We start from the raw sequence: 17,039 nt of genomic DNA, 5'->3' as shown, positions 1-17,039 counted from the left end.
TTCCAAGGGCAAGAGAAGACTGATGGAGAAGACTGTTACTCTTGACAAACCCCAAAATAAATTATTTGGCACATTCTGCTATAGTCCTTGAGAATCCGTGTGATCTTGTGGGACAGATGATCATGTTTATTACAACTGGGTCGGGAGAAAGGAATATGTGAGAATTAGCTGGTAAGTGGAAGGATCAATGAATTCATTACATAACACAGTGGTTCTCTGGTTGGATGCCCTTCACCCATAGTTGGAGGGATATAATTTATCTAGCAAGTGGATACTGTTTAAAATCTCTACAGGTCAGGTTATTTTGGTATATTTTCCCCTTCTATCTCTGATAATGAAAAACAATAGTTTGAAACATCTATTCACAGGCGAGTATAAAAAGAGTGAAGAATTTTCTAGCTGTCTCCAAATTTGGGACAAGTAGTTCCCATTTTCCAAGTAACTGAACTAACTAAATCAATGTACTGTCACATTGATTAAACAAATATTACCTGCAATTATAACGATGTTGGTGATAATAATCAACATAAAAGTGCAACAGTATATTTACACTATTTTTAAGAGCTTATGAAATCTTTGTACTTTCAGTTTCAAGGCTGGTCCAACCCCAGGCAAGCCCTACTTGGATACCTGAATTATGTTAAAATTACCTTATTTGTTGAAGACTTTCTTTGCTATATTAATGATCTCAGAATGGGACTTTTAAGTAACATGGGAATTAAAAAGTTAAAACAGCGAAAAGTGCCAACTATGTTTATTGTCACCTAACAATGATTTTTTTGTTGTTGCAAAATCATTGTATTTTAATAACAATTCAGATTAAATAATGGCAATGGGTTTACTAGTGAATTAGGATATAAGCAGAGTTACAAGAATTGATCTCCAACCTTCATTCAGGTATCTTTTACCTGTATTTACCTTTGGTTTTCTGATTTAACACCTCAGTTAAAATAGCATTATATAAAATTAATTTCCATTTTGCATATAAATTAAGTTTTTCAAAAGCATAAATGTAGGCCACTGGAAATGATGAATCAATTAGAAGGTGATCAAAAATTTACAGATAAAGTTTTTCTCAAATATTGGTCAATATGAATTTATAAAATTTTACCTAACCCTGATTTAAGTATAAACAACATAATGGTTACAATATGAATTTCCCAGATATTTTGCTGCTTTTCACTAATCTTTCATATTCTGGGGCTTATGAATTCTTCTGGTTTCAAGTGATGAAAGAGAATTTAGAAGTTAGTATTGGCTTTAAAAAAAAATTGTTCTTTACTTTTACATTTTTGCATTATTAGCACTAGCAATTTAACATTGGTGGAGTGGGTAGCCATTCCCTTCTCCAGGGAATCTTCCTGACCAAGGGATTGAACCCTGGTCTGCTGCATTGCAGGCAGATTCTTTACCATCTGAGCCACCAGGGAAGCCCTGGTAAGTAGAATAATGGCACAATAAAGGTAATCCTTGTTCAATCTCCAGAATCTATGAGTACATTGGTCCCCTGGTATTTGAAGGGGTCAGGTCCACGACCCTTGTATAAAATAGCATAGTTGTTGTTTTTATTATTGTCTGACTCTTTTGTGACCCGCATTGACTGTAGCCCACCAGACTCTCTGTCCATGGGGTTTCCCAGGCAATACTGGAGTGGGTTGCCATTTCCTTTTCCAGGGGATCTTCCCCACCCAGGATTGAACCTGTGTCTCTTTTGTTTCCTATATTGGCAGGCAGATTCTCTACTGCTGAGCCAGGGAAGCCACTACATATAAAATGGCTTAGTATTTGCCTAAAAACCTGTGCACATCCTCCTGAAGCTTTGCATCATCTCTAGATTACGTATAAAACCAAATAATGTAAATGCTATGCCAGTGTGTGGTAAGTTTAACTTTTGCTTTTTGGTAATTTCTGGAATTTAATTTTTTTTCTAATATTTTGATTGACGGTGGGTTGAATCAGTAGATGTAGAACCCATGTATGTGGAGGGTCAGCTGTATGCTACTTTAGTTGCAAAAGGGACTTTACAGAAGTAACTCAGGATGTGGACTTTGTGCTGGTGACATTATTGTGGATTATTTGCCTGGGCTCAGTTCAGTCAAATGAGTCCTTAAAAAGGAAGAACCTTTTCCAGCTGAGTCAGAGAGGAGATGGAAGAGGAAGGAGCAGAGATCTGAAACATCAGAGAGAGGCTTGCCCCGACTGTTAGCTTTGAAGGTGGAGGAAGAGGGGGCCATGAGTCATGGACTGCAGCACCTTCTAGAAACTGGGACTGGTCCTTGGCTAATAGCTGGCAGCAGCAGCATGCTAGAGCCTTGGCCCTAAACTTCAAGAACAACCCAAAATAAGAACTAAATGGATTTTCCTCTAGGGCCCCTAGAAAGGAATGCAGTCTGCAGATGTTAGTTTGGTGAGACCTGTATTGGATTCCTGAGCTGCAGAACTCTAAGATAGTGAATTTGTATCTTTTTAGCTGCTAATTTTGTTACGGTGTCACTAGGACACAAAGGTAGCAGCTTTCAAAACCCCATATTAATTAATGTCTGTGTATGAATACAGAGCAGAAAATTATGTGAATGCTTTATTCCTGGTGATACTGTTGTACTTTTGCAGGACTGAACCCAGACTCTCAGCAGTGAAAGTGCAGAGTCCTAACCACTGGACCACCAGGAAATGTCCCTTCTATCTTCCTGTGATCTGTAAACATTTGTATACGGTGCTCTATATTTTGACAGACAATATTCTTTCTTTTTGGATATTGTTCTTTTATAATATTCTGAATCCATTTTGAAGATAGTACTTTCTCTTCCTGTTCTCCCATGACAGATTCTCTGCTGATTCTTAAGGTCTTCACCTTTGTCTATGTAGCTAGAAGATTCATGACCACACTGGTAATGACCTAATTTTGATCTCTGAGATGCCTCATCTTCTCTCTCTTCCTAAACTCTCTCTTTTTTTTAATTTAATTTTTATTATTTTGGCCACCCCATGCAGGATGCAGGATGTTAGTTCCCTGACCAGGGATTGAACCCTTGTTCCCTGCTTTGGGAGCACAGAGTTTTAACCACTGAACTGCTCAGAAAGTCCCCTAGGCTTTCTTTTTAGATGCTTGTCCCCATTGTGCCTGTGTGTATATATATATATATAATTTTTTTTTCTTTCAAAACTAGTGATGTAGTTGGGGAAAGACACTTAATCTCAGTGAATCTCAGTTTTCTCCTCTGTAAAATGGAGATAAAAACATCAGCTTCTTAGGAATTCCTTGACAGTCCAGTAGTTAGGACTCCATGCTTTCACTGTCGAGAGTTCAATCCCTGGTTATGGAACCAAGAGCCCACAAGCTGAGGTGGTGCATGGCCAAAAAAAAAAAAAAAATCTGCTTCTCAAAGTTGTTAAGAGGGTTAAATGTACATACTTAATTACATATACAAAGACAAGTTTATGTTACTCCTCTTCCCTGTTTTTGTATTATTATTATTTACAGTATTTGGCTGTTAGGGATGATTCCCATCATCTTGTAAATTCTTAAAACACTCAGGAGATTCACTTTTAGTTACATGTAGTTGCGTGACTTAGATTATCTCTGTTAATCCTACTTTAACTAAAAAAAAGTAAAAGGAAAAGCACAAACCATATTCCCCATTCCACAGATGAGAAACTAAGATCAGAGAGGTTCCTTGTTACCTGATTAAAAAAGTGATAAAATTCAGGTTTTCTGACTCTAGTTCAGTATTTTTCTTTAATTCATGCAGTTCTGTGTGTGAGACGGTCCAATTAAGGTTCAGACCATGTTATTTTCTTGATGTCTGACTTGTCTGCTCTGGACCTTGACTATAATACTTTGCATCAGATGAGGCACAAAGCTTTTTCATTTCTTCTTACATATTTTTGATCTTATGGTCTTCATGCATGCCTTACTCCATATTGTGTCCAAGAGTTGGAAATGCCATTCTTAGCAAGCAACCTTTCAAAGTTTCCTGTGCAATAAGGACACAATTTTGTTGATTGCATCTCTCAAAACTTCCTTTACCTTTTCATTCCTTAGACTATAAATGAAGGGGTTCAGGAGAGGGGTCCCCATTATGGTGAGGACAGCAGTCACTTTATCAAATTCCAGGGAATGACTCTGACTTGGTCTCACATACATGAAGATGTTGCTCCCGTAGGCAATAGACACGACAGTGATGTGAGAAGCGCAGGTGGAAAAGGCTTTCTGACGCCCTTGGGCCGAGGGGATGCGCAGGATGGTAGAGATGATGTAGGTGTAGGACACGGTGGTGATCACCAGCGAGGTCAAGAGGATGAGAGAAGACAAGAGGAAGTTTATCATCTCAATAAAATGAGTGTCTATGCAGGCCACCTGCAGCAGAGGGGCGATGTCACAGAAGAAGTGATTAATCTCCTTATGGCAGAAGGGCAGACTGGACAGCAGAATAACTGGGCAGAGCACGGACAGGAAGGCCCCCACCCAGCAGCCCAGAACCAGCAGGACACACACCCTGCTGTTCATGATGACGGTGTAGCGCAGGGGGTTACAGATGGCCACATAGCGGTCAAAGGACATCACCACCAGCAGGATGAACTCCACTGTCCCCAGGAAGAAGAAGAAGTATGTTTGGCTGATGCAGCCTGCAAGAGATATGGTCTTCCTGTCCTTGAGGAGAAAGGATAAGAGTTTTGGGGTAACTGAGCTAGTGAATAAAATGTCCAAAAATGACAAATTACTGAGGAAGAAGTACATTGGGGTTTGGAGACGATTATCAGCCCATATTAGGGAAATGATGACACCGTTTCCAGTTAGAGTGAGCAAGTAAGTAAGCAAGAGGACCAAGAAGAGGAAAATCTGAAGCTTCTGGAGAGCAGGGAAGGCAGTCAGGATAAATTCGGTCACCGTGGTCCGATTCTGCACATCCATTGAGTGTAGTGCAAGGTGGGTAGCATGTCTCTGAAAAGAAAAAACCAGAATATAAAGATGAAAGTCAGATTAAATAAGCTTTAAACTCCAATATCATCGAGAAGATGCAGTAGAAAGAGCTCTGAATAGAGAATCAAGAGTGATTTGTTTCCATCCTGTCTCTGACCCTAATAAATGTAGGATCTTGGATAAATCACACGCGTTCTCCAGTCTTCCCATATTAAAAATTTTTGGTTGATGGAAATTATCTTCATAGTTCCATAAATCTTGGTGACTTTTTTATTCTTTTTTATACAATGCTTCTTTTCTACTTCCCTCTTCCTGACCTACTGTTTTCCAAGCTAAGTTCTGAGCATAAGAGGAGAAACTTACCTGAGAATCCAGTCAATCAATTTGGAAAATGGAGAAAACGGAAAGCTAATAAAGCTGAGTTAGTTTTCCTGAGATTTTTTCAAGTTTTCAGGTATTGCTTAAATCAAAGAGCAGAGAAATGAAAATTGTCAAATGTTGCAAAAGAACAAAATCCATTATTCCTTACATTCTTGTATTGCTTCAACTTTGAATTCCATATAAATTCCTCTCAGTCTTCCTCTGAGACTCTTCTCCATATAATATACATTTCTTTCTTCAAAATCACACCCAATGGTTATTCAGTTTTTGCTGAAGTACTTCATCCACCTCCACTGAATGAAAATCTGTCCTTCTATAAACTGATGATTTTTCTCAGTTTTTTCTTATTCCCAGGAAAAAAGTCTAAGTTTTGACTAATACTAAATTCCAAGTATTATTTTATCATTTAATCATCTATTTTACACATTCAGTGAATCTTAATCCAGAATATTTTCCTGAGTTTCAAGCAGTCTGTTGTCTGGATCACATTTTCGCCAACAAAGCAGAATGGTGAGTTTCGTGATAAAGTCAGACCCAGAGCATTAAGAGCAGATTCTCTGACTTCCAGTTGCTATCTCTGGCAAAAAGACGAAAGACTTTCTGACTGAAAATTTCCTAAATCTTAGATTTTTTTTTCTCACTTGTAGGGATGTAATTTCCTGTCTACTCAGTTGATTTTTATATCTTCTGTGGCTCCATCCAGAACCACAGACTCTTAGGTTAGAAGAGAACTAAAGGGCATATGAGATAGTCTGGTGCTAAAATATTCTGTACTGTCTCTGTTGTCTAGTGATGTGAAACTATTTTTAAAGGCACATCATTTCACTTCAATGATCTTGATCATCAAAAAATTCATATTTGCATTTGAACTGTCTAAAAACTTCCTCCATTTTGTTTAGTCACTCCTGTTCATTCATCAGGCATATTGTGACTTGATTTTAGACATATCTACCTTATTTTCTTTCCCCTGGAAATAACATTAGTTTCTGGATATTGAAGTGATTCCAGTATTAAAGATTTTACCGTCACATTTAGAGATTTGGTCTAGAATGGCTCTTGGGATTCTGGGATTAAAAAAAGGTTAATTATTATTATTGCAATCCTGGGATGTTAGAACTCAAGTTACTAATCACAGTTAGAAAGTTCAGGTCTCCTGAGTGACTCTCTTGGGTGTTTATTTAAAGTAAAACTTAGAGATATGCTTAAAGCCTTAATGAACTAAAAGCTGGAACACTTGCATAAGAAATGTTCACAATGTATTGAAAACATATTAAGATGCTTTTCAAACTGAGATTATTTATATGCTATATGTCTACATACATATTTTTAGAAAGTATTTTATTGAGATGTGATTTATACACAATAGGAACTTTTAAGGATATAATTTGTTGATTTTTGACAAATTTATAGTCACATAGCCACCACCACCATTACATAAATGGTTTAAAATATTTATTTTACCTCAAACATTTCATGTGACCTTTTGCAGGTCTATGCGGTCACGTCCCTACCTCAGCACCTGACAACAACTGATGTGTTTTCTGTACATGTAATTTTGATTTTTCTAGCTTTTTGAACATAAATTCAACCTGAAGAATATAGTTTTCATTTAATCTGGGGCTTCAGGATTAATCTGAGTGTTTTAGGCATCAGTAGTTTGTTCATCACACAGTTTCCCTATTAGTTCACCAGAAAATGGGCACCTGAATTATTTTCAATTTTTTTTTATTATGAATGAAGCTTCTATGAACATTTGAGTTCTGCTTCTATATGAATATTTGTTTTCCTTTCTTTTGGACTCGTTCCTAGGAGTTTAATTACCGAGTCACATGGTAAATATGTTCAATGCTGTAAGAAACTGTCAAGGTGTTTTCCAGAGTTGTTCTATTATTTTTTTGTATCAGCCACTGTGTGAGTCCCATAGTTCCACACCATTGCAAATGCTTGGTCTTTTCAGTTATTTCCTTTTTTAAGTGCATAGATGGTGGAATCACCTAATTTATCTTCATTTTTCATCTTTGTTGAGGTATAGTTGACAGTAAATTGTACATGTTTACAGTGTACAATGTGATGATTTGGCATACACATCTTCTATGAAATGAATATCACAGTCGGGTTTTGAACAGATCCTTCCCCTCACATAGTTATGATTTTTGTGTGTGTGAGGTCTTAAAGTCTACCATGTTACCATGTATCAAGCACATAATACAGTATTATTAACTACTGTCACTATGATCTATGAATGCCCGGAGGTTATTCATCTTATAATGGAAAGTTTATGCCTTTTGACCAGCATCTTCTTATCTGCCCATCTCCTAGACACTAGTAACCACCATTCTACTCTCTTGTTTTTATGAACTTGATTTATTTTTTATTCCATGTAACAAGTGAGATCATACAGTTTTTCTCTTTCTCTTTCTGGCTAATTTCACTTAGCGTAATGTCCTCTAGTTTCAGCCTCTCTTTCTGGCTAATTTCATTTAGCATAATGTCCTCTAGTTTCATCCCTTCTATGGCAAAAGTCAGGATTTTCTTCTTTGAAAGTCTGAATAAATAATAAATAATATTGTCTATCTATACATCATCTATCTCATCTTCTTTGTCCATTCATCCATAAGTGGACACTTATGTTGTTCCCATATCTTGGCTAGTGAATATGGAATTACAGCTATCTCTTTGAAATACCAATTTTGTCCCCTGAATATATACTCAGGAATTGAATTACTGGATCTTATGATTATTCTATTAAAAAATTTGAGGAACCTCCATATTATTTTCTATAGTACCTATATCAATTTACGTTCCCACTAACAATACACAAGGGTTCCCTTTTTCTTCATGCTTGTCAGCATTTGTTACCTGTTGTCTTTCTTGATGACAGCCATCCTAAGAGGTGTTAGGTGTTATTTCATTGTGGCTTTGACTTGCCTTCCCTGTTGGTTAGTGATGTCAAGCACCTTCTCATGTACTTGTTGGTTATTTGTATGCTTTCCTTGGCTATTTAAATAGATAAAGCAAGAAGTGTCACTTGTCATCCAGTTCTACAAGGATTAAGTCACTAGCCACCTTCTACTATAATATATACTGGATTGTACATAGCCAAAAATCATGTATATACTGGACTCTACCCCTACCTCTTTGGAGCAGTTTCAATTCTTGGCCATTATCACTTTAAAGTATTGCACTTGCCTTTTTTTTTCTTCCTTCTATCACCTCTCTTTCTGAATTTCTAATTACATGTCTTTCAGTTATCAATTTATACTTCTCAGCTATTTTCTTGGGCTCCAAAATCACTGCAGATGGTGACTGCAGCCATGAAATTAAAAGACACTTGCTCCTTGGAAGAAAAGCTATGGCCAACCTAGACAGCATATTAAAAAGCAGAAACATTACTTTGCTAACAAATGTCTGTCTAGTCAAAGTTATGGTTTTTCCAACAGTCATGTATGGATGTGAGAGTTGGACTATCAAGGAAGCTGAGCACTGAAGAATTGATGCTTTTGACCTGTGGTGTTGGAGAAGACTCTTGAAGAGTCCCTTGGACTGCAAGGAGATCCAACCAGTCAATTCTAAAGGAAATCAATCCTGAATATTCATTGGAAGGACTGATGCTGAAGCTGAAACTCCAATACTTTGGCCACCTGATGCAAAGAACTGACTCAATGGAAAAGATCTTGATGTTGGGAAGGATTGAAGGTGGGAGGAAAAGGGGACGACAGAGGATGAGATGGTTGGATGGCATCACCAACTTGATGGACATGAGTTTGAGTAAGCTCCGGGAGTTGGTGATGGATAGGGAAGCCTGGTGTGCTGCAGTCCATGGGGTCGCAAAGAGTTGGACACGACTGAACTGAACTGGGCTCCATCTCTACCTGTTATCATCTGATCTGTGACACTGGATCAGGATCATAAAGAATTTTTCCTTTATGGCAACTTGATGTGGAGACATCTGGTGTATCTAGATGAAACGGACAATCTTGAACCCCCAGGTCACTCTCAGCCTTCCTTATAAGAGTGAATAGCTTTCACTGTGATGTTTGAGGAAATCTCATGCACCCATGTTCACAGTTCATAGTAGCATTATTTACAATTGCCAAGATATGGAATCACCCTAAGTGCCCATCAGCAGATGGAGGATGTGATACACACACACACACACACACACACACATTGGAATATGACTCAGCCTTAAAAAAGAAAGAAATTTTACCTTTTGCAACACCATGGAGGAATCTGGAGGACATTATGCTAAGTGAGACAAGTCAGACAGAGACAAATATTGTATAATTTCACTTATGTGTGAAATTGAAAAAATACAACAAAGTGAATTTAAGAAAAAAAGCCACATACTCATAGATATAGAAATCAATCTAGTGGTTGCCAGTGGGGAGAGGGATTGGGAGAGAAGGAATATTGGGGTAGAAAATTCAGAAGTACAAACTACTATATACAAAATGAATAAGCGATGAGAATATATTGTACAACACAAGAAATATAGCCAACATTTCATAAAAAATATAAGTTAACTATAGCTGTAAAAATTGTGATCACTATGTTGCATACGTGGAACTCACATTATATTGTACATCAAGTGTACTTCAATAAAAAATTTAAAAAGTCAAAGAATACTTAATTTAGTTATGAATTTGAAAATGGAACCTGAGAGAGATGTTCAGAGAAAAACTAAATTAAGTATATTGTGTATATAATCAGTAGATTTAATGTATTAAACTCACACACACAAAAAAATCAAAGCCCACCAGAAAATATACACTGAGTTCCTTTCAGAGTGAAAGTGAAAAGTGAAAGCCACTCAGTTGTGTCCGACTCTTTGTGATCCCACGGACTGTAGCCTGTCAGGCTCCTCTGTCCATGGGGATTCTCCAGGCAAGAATACTGGAGTGGGTAGCTGTTCCCTTCCCCAGGGGATCTTCCCAATCCAGAGATTGAACCCAGGTCTCCTGCATTGCAGGCAGATTCTGAATGGTCTTCCTTCCAGAGTACCAGGCACTTATAGGCCATTTCTGTTCTCAACTTGGGAACTCATGTTGACCATGCACAGCTTGTAGTGGGTCTGTTTCCAGGTTCCAGCTGCTTCTATCCCCAAGGACTCACTGCAAACCATCAGGATTCATGGTGCTGGGATAAAAGGATTCAGCCATGTAACCCAAAGGGCTTCCTGGTGGCTCAAACGGTTAAGTGTCTACCTGCAATGCGGGAGACCTGGGTTCAATCCCTGGATCGGGAAGATCCCCTGGGAAAGGAAATGGCAACCCACTCCAGTACCCTTGTCTGGAAAATTCCATGGACAGAGGAGCCTGGTAGGCTACAGTCCATGGGGTTGCAAAGAGTCGGACACGACTGAGCGACTTCACTTCCTATGTGATAAAAAAGCCTGAACTGTGCTCCAAAGGCCAAGTTTTCGGAATCTGTTCTATTTCATCAACTCAGGTCAGACCAAAGCATGGAGCAGTTAGTGCCACAGCTTCAGTTAACTTTTTTTTTTTGGCCATATTGTATGGCATGTAGGATCTTAGTTCCAAGAGCAGGGATAGAATCCATATGCCCTGCAGTAGAAGCACAGAGTGTTAACCATTGGACCACCAGGGAAGTCCTCCAGGCAGTCTTGTTAAATTACTCTAATTTAGGAAGACAACATTAAACAGATATCACAGCCCTTTGCAGCAACTGGCCTTCCCCCTCTGCTAAAGATAAGTTAGAAATTGCCTTCTAAGTTAACCCACCACCATCCCGGTGTCCAAGGCACAGATGAACTGGGGCCAGGTGATCATAGGTGGTGCCTGACAAGGGTGGTGACAGTGTCCAAGAAGGGGGTCCAGAAACGGGGTCCTGGGAAAGCAGCCTGGGAGGTCTGTTACTGAGTCCAAGCTCACTCTGTCAGCTGGTGACACAACAGTCCAGTAAGTCAGGAGATGAGGTCTTGAGGAAAGGAATAGAACTTTGTTTGGAAAGCCAGCTAACCAAGAAGATAGTTGATCAAAATAACCACCTTACTGGGGTCTAGATGCCAGTTTCTTTTACTGAACACAAAGCAGGAGGAGGTGAGGAAGTAAAGTAAAAAGACTATTAATCTTGCAAATATCTCCTGGAATGGCCAGCCCTGAGGCAAGGGTGGGGGGTGAGGTGTTAATTTCTTCTCTCTTGCAGCCACCCACAGGTGTACAGGGTCCTGAACAAAGGCACTTTGGTTTAACCTTCAGGCAGAGAGGTAGGGTTCCTCGGGGCAGGCCATTAAGTTTGGACAGTATCCTTTTGATAAACAAAACCAATGGGAAGCAAAGGTTAAAGTAAAACAAAACAAAACAAAATCCTACCTGTAGTCAGATTGTGTTCTTGGCTATAACAGGTCCGGTGAGGTCCAGTGATTCTGAGAGCCTTTCTCAGAGGGGGCAGGTTAGCTCAAGTGGCCACAGTCTGTGGTGGAGTGTGGGAGACCTGAATGAGGATCCCAGTAAGGTGACTTAAATCACCTACTTACGACAGTCCTTCTGGGTCTTCGTTTACATTTGACCAATTATCTTGTTTCTTTCTTCACTCCTGACTGGTCTGTGAACTGTCCTCAATATATATGAGCAGCTTTTCTCTAGGATGGATCCCACTGCAGAGGCCTGTGGGTTCCTCTCCACACTTACTATGGGGTGGGGCCCCCTCCCTTTTTGACCCGCCAGAAGCCTTCCTGCGCATGTGCAGACAGGGAAGTCTTCCTTGACCTTTGGGGGTAGACATCTTATCTCTTTACCTTAACTGAGCTCAGCTTTTGCCACTAGCTTGTCTTTGGACTTTCTGGGTGAGAACAAAGTTTGAATTTTACTCCACGTGACAAACACCGGGTGTCTGGCCCAGAGGCCCATCCGTCTCCTACCTCATTCCCATTGTTGGAGCTGAGATTCTATCTTCTTCACGCCATCTTTGACAACACAAAGTTTGCTTTCCAGTCAGTTTAATGAAGACCTGGGAGCCCACTGGTGGTGGGGCCTGCAGGTACGGTGGACAGGACACCTGAACCCATAGGTGCTTCAGTTTGCAATTCTCTGCAGAAAAGTGGCTTCCAAGCATGGACGTCTCTTGCCTGTGCCCTTGTTGCGGGAGAGGTCGCCAGCCTGGTGCAGGAAGGATGGAATTGCTCTTGGAAAGGCTCAGCGTTTGTAGCTGAAGCTCTTCTGCCCAGTGAACATGGCTCTGAAGTTCTCTATCTCTGAGGATGGTTGCCTTTAGCTCCAGCATCATGCAGCCCAGCGACTGCTCGTCCAGGTACAGGAGCAGGTTTCTGAGGAAGAGGGTGGGTGGACGGCAGGGACCGTGGGGATGCGCCTCAGAGAGGAGCCCGGTTGCTCCAGGGGGGCAGGCAGAGCAGGTGGGGCCCCCGTGAAGCGCAGCATCTGGGGCGCAGGTCCGGGTGGGACTGCAGGGCAGGGAGCGGAGACCATAGAAATCAGAGTCATGCGCGCCCAGAGGGCCTACTGCTTAGCTAAACTTTGGACACACCCCAGATAAATGCCTTGGTATAGTTCACTGAGTCCTTTGAGAATTTTTGTGATTTGATTGGGATGTATGTTCACAGTTCTCCTTACTGAGAAATCTGTTACAGCTGAGTCTGGAGGAAGGAATGTGTGAGAATTAGCTGATAAATGGATAGATGAGTTCCTTACATAACACAGTGGTTCTCTGGTTAAGATGGACTTTATCCATAGTTGCCTATGTTTGCATACTCAGTTCTGTCGGACACTTTTAGATCCCATGGACTAGGCTTCCAGGCTCCTCTGACTCCTGGTCTATGGAATTCTCCAGGCAAGAATACTGGAGTGGGTTGTCACTTCCTTCTCCAGGGGATCTTCCTGATCCAGGGATGGAACTAGCCTCTCTTGCATCTCCTCCATTGGTAGGCGGGTTCTTTACCACTAATCCCACCTGGGAAGCCCCTCTCCATAGTTAAAAGGATATACATTTTCAAGCAGGTGGATACAGTCTAAAATGTCTACAAGTTAGTTTGGTATATTTTCTGTTTCCATTTCCCATATTGAAAAACAATAGTTTGAAGCATTTAGCTACAGGTGAGTATAGGAAGAGGGAAGAATTTTCTAGTTGTCTTAAAATTTGGGGCAAGCAGTTCCCATTCTCCAAGTTAATCTAATTAGAATCACTGTAGAAATAAATATCATTATCTGGTATTGTAAGAATTGATCTTAAGAATAATATCAAACAACATAAAAAACAGTATATTTATATGATTTCTCAGAGCTTATGAAGTTTTCTTGTACTTTCAGTTTCAAGACTGGTCCAACTGGAGACTCGCTCTATTTGGGTACCTACATCATATTTAAATGACTTCATTTGTTCAGGATTTTCTTTTTTGTTTAAACGATACCAGAATGGGTTTATGGAATTAATGGAATTAATGAAAAGTTAAAATAGCACATAGGGCCAACTATAGTTATCTTTACTTGACAATAATTTAAATAAAAGCAAACACTTCCATTAAAATAGGAACTTCCCAATAATTTTGCTGCTTTTCAGTCTTTCTTTATCCTCTGAGGGTTGTAAATTCTTCTGGTTGCAAGTGATGAAAGACAGTTTAAGATTCAGTATTTGCTTTAGAAAAAAGCATACTGTGTCCTCTTGTTTACTCTTACATTCTGCATCATTACTACTAGCAATTTAACATTGGTAAGCAGAATAATGGCACCTAAAGTTATCCTTGTCCTGTGAATATAATATACCCATGAACTGTAAATAAACTCATCCCTTTGGTATCCAAAGGAGATTAGGTCCAGGATCCCCATACTAAAATTTCTTGATGCTTCAGACCCTTATATAAAATGGCATAGTAAGGGCTTCCCTGATAGTTGGTAAAGAATCTGCCTGCAATGCAGGAGACCCTAGTTTGATTCCTGGATTGGGAAGATCTGCTGGAGAAGGGATAGGCTACCCACTCCAGTATTCCTGGGCTTCCCTTGTGGCTCAGCTGGTTAAGAAATCCACCCGCAAAGCAGAAGACCTGGGTTTGATACCTGGGTTGGAAAGATCCCCTAGAGAAGGGAACAGCTACCCACTCCAGTATTCTGGCCTGGAAAATTCCACAGACTGTATGGGGGTCACAAAGAGTCGGACATGGCTGAGCAACTTTCAGGTTTTTTTTTATTTGCCTCTAAACCTGTGCACAACACTCTTGAAACTTTGCATCATTTCTCGACTACCTATAAAACCTAATAATGTAAATGTTATGCAAACAGTTGTCAGCGTGAAGCAAATTTAAATTTTGCTTTTTGGTAATTTCTGGAATTTAATTTTTCCAATGATTTTGATTGACATTTGGTTGAATCAGAGGATGTGGAACTCAAGGATGTGGAGGGTCAGCTCTATACTACATTAGTTGCAAAAGGGACTTTACAGAAGTAACTCAGGATGTGGACCTTGAGTTGGTGATGTTGTAGTGGATTATTTGAGTGGGCGCAGTCCAATCAGATGAATCCTTAAAAAGGAAGAACTTTTTCCAGCTGAGTCCGAGAGGAGATGGAAGAAGAAGGAACAGAGATCTGACACATCAGAGAGAGCCCTGCCGCCCTGTTGTTGGCTTTGAAGGTGGAGGAAGTGGAGGAATGAGCCAAGGACTGCAGCACCTTCTAGAAACTGGGACTGGTCCTTGGCTGATAGCCAGCAACATAATAGGGCCTTGGTCCTAAACTTCAAGGAAATGAATTCTGTCAACAACCCAAATGAGAAGAAAATTTATTTTCCCCTAAAGCTCCTAGAAAGGAATACAGCCTGTGGATGTTAGATGGGTGAGATCTGTATTAGACTCTTGACCTACAGAATATAAAATAATGAATCTATATTGTTTTAAGCTACTAATTTTGTTATGGTAGCTTAGGACACTAGGATAGCATTGTTCAAAATTCCATCTTAATTAGTGTTTGATTATGAGTATAGATCAGAAAATTATATGAATGCTTCATTCCTGGTGATCCTTTTTACCTTCTTTTGATCTTTACACATTTGTCCATTGCTCTATCTTTTGATGGACAATATTCTTTTATAATATCCTGAATCTATCCTGAAGACAGCACTTTCTCTACCTGCTCTCCCATGACGGATTTCCTGCTAATTCTTAAGGTCTTCATCTTTGTCTATGAAGCTAGATGACCCAGGACCACACTGGTAGTGACCTATTTTGTCTTCTGATGCCTCTTGTTTTCTCCCTGTTCCTAAGCTCTCTTTTGGATGCTTGTACCCATTGCACCTGCTCAGTGACTGTGCGGACAGAGGGCAGTTTAACTCTTGCCAACCCCTTCCTCTTACAAATAAGTGAATCAGGTGAGGACATCATGAACCTCAATTAGACCAATCTGATCCTCTTTTCAGAAATTTTGATTTAGAACTCAGATAATTTCAAGTAAATGTTGATATAAATAATGTATGGGGCTTCCCAAGTGGCTCAGTGGTAAAGAATCTGCCTGCCAACGTAGGAGATTCAGGTTCGATCCCTGGGTGGGGAAAATCCCCTGGAGAAGGAAATGGCAACCTACTCCAGTATTCTGGCCTGGAAAATCCCATGGACAGAGGAGCCTGCAGGCTAAAGTCTATGGGGTTGCACAGAGTCGGACACGACTTAGTGAGTAAAAAACAACAGCAACAACAAATAAATAATGTATATCTCAAATGTTTGAATGTATCCTATATATATGTATATATATAGTTATATATTTGTTGAATATATTTATGATTGAAATATATATATATTTGTGAATGACTGAAGCAGCCATTACTTTCTATGTGCAGAGAGAAATGGAAGTAAATAGTCTGCAGAGAAAGAAACATGAGTCAGGTATGTACTAGTTTTCTGTGATGCCATAACAGATTACCACAAACTTGGTGGCTTAAAGTAGCACTAATGTGTTCTGTTACAGTTCTGGAGGACAGAAATCCAGTCAGTTTCACTGGGCCTAAACTTGGTTGTCAGCTATGCCATACCAGAGCCTTTAGGGGAGAAAGAATTCATTTCCTGGCTTTTTTTCCAGCTTTTGAAGGTGCATTCCTTGACTTATGGCTCCTTTCTCCATCTTCAAAGCCATCAGGACAGCATCTTCAAATGTCTGCTTCCACGATCACATTACCTTCTTTTGTGTGGTAAAATCTCCCGTCTGCTCTCTCATATAATGATGCTTGTGATTAAAGTTAGTACCCATCTGGGCAATCCAGTATCCTCTCCCTATTTCAAGTTCTTATTCACTTTTACAAAGTGCAAAATCCCTTTTACTTATGTGCTCTGTGTGTTACATTTGCAGGTATCAGGTATTAGGGGTTCTTTGGGGTTCATCATTCATTCTGCCTACCACAAGATATTTGGAAAAAATCTGATAATGCAGAGATCATTTAAGCCCCCCCACCCACCCCCGAGCTGGAGAGAGATTTTAAGGGAAGAGAGTATCTGCCTTGTGTTTTTTAAAGGATTTCTAGATCCTGATCCTAGCTCCTTTGCAGACCTTGCTATTTCTTACCTCCTAGCGTTTTATTCGGTAGTCTTATTATAATAAGTACCCATTTTACTTAAGCTCGCTTGGTTACTTTTCCCCATTTGTTTTCCCCCAACCAGGTGAATTCTAGGATATTAATTCTTCTATAGATGATGACCACATTGGCCAGTTGCCACAGATGATCAGTCTACACTGTCAGTTACTGCCCTTGAATAATTGGTTTTCCTTTCAGTCCGCCGCTTCTC

General features: G+C 39.8%; 1 protein-coding gene across 1 annotated transcript; it reads right to left on the bottom strand.

Annotated features, from left to right (window-relative positions):
* Positions 1–3,964: 3,964 nt before the first annotated feature.
* Positions 3,965–4,912, bottom strand: LOC145522420 (olfactory receptor 6M1-like). Its single transcript, XM_081531153.1, has one exon. The coding sequence runs from the start codon at positions 4,910–4,912 to the stop codon at positions 3,965–3,967; it is 948 nt and encodes a 315-aa protein (XP_081387279.1).
* Between the last annotated feature and the right edge of the window lie 12,127 nt (positions 4,913–17,039).

The sequence above is a fragment of the Giraffa tippelskirchi genome, chromosome 10, assembly GCF_054371585.1.
Source record: "Giraffa tippelskirchi isolate mGirTip1 chromosome 10, T2T-mGirTip1v1.2.pri, whole genome shotgun sequence".
Classification (NCBI taxonomy): Eukaryota; Metazoa; Chordata; class Mammalia; order Artiodactyla; family Giraffidae; genus Giraffa; species Giraffa tippelskirchi.
The sequence above is the reverse complement of the archived record's forward strand: the minus strand, read 5'-3'. Positions and strand labels throughout refer to the sequence as shown.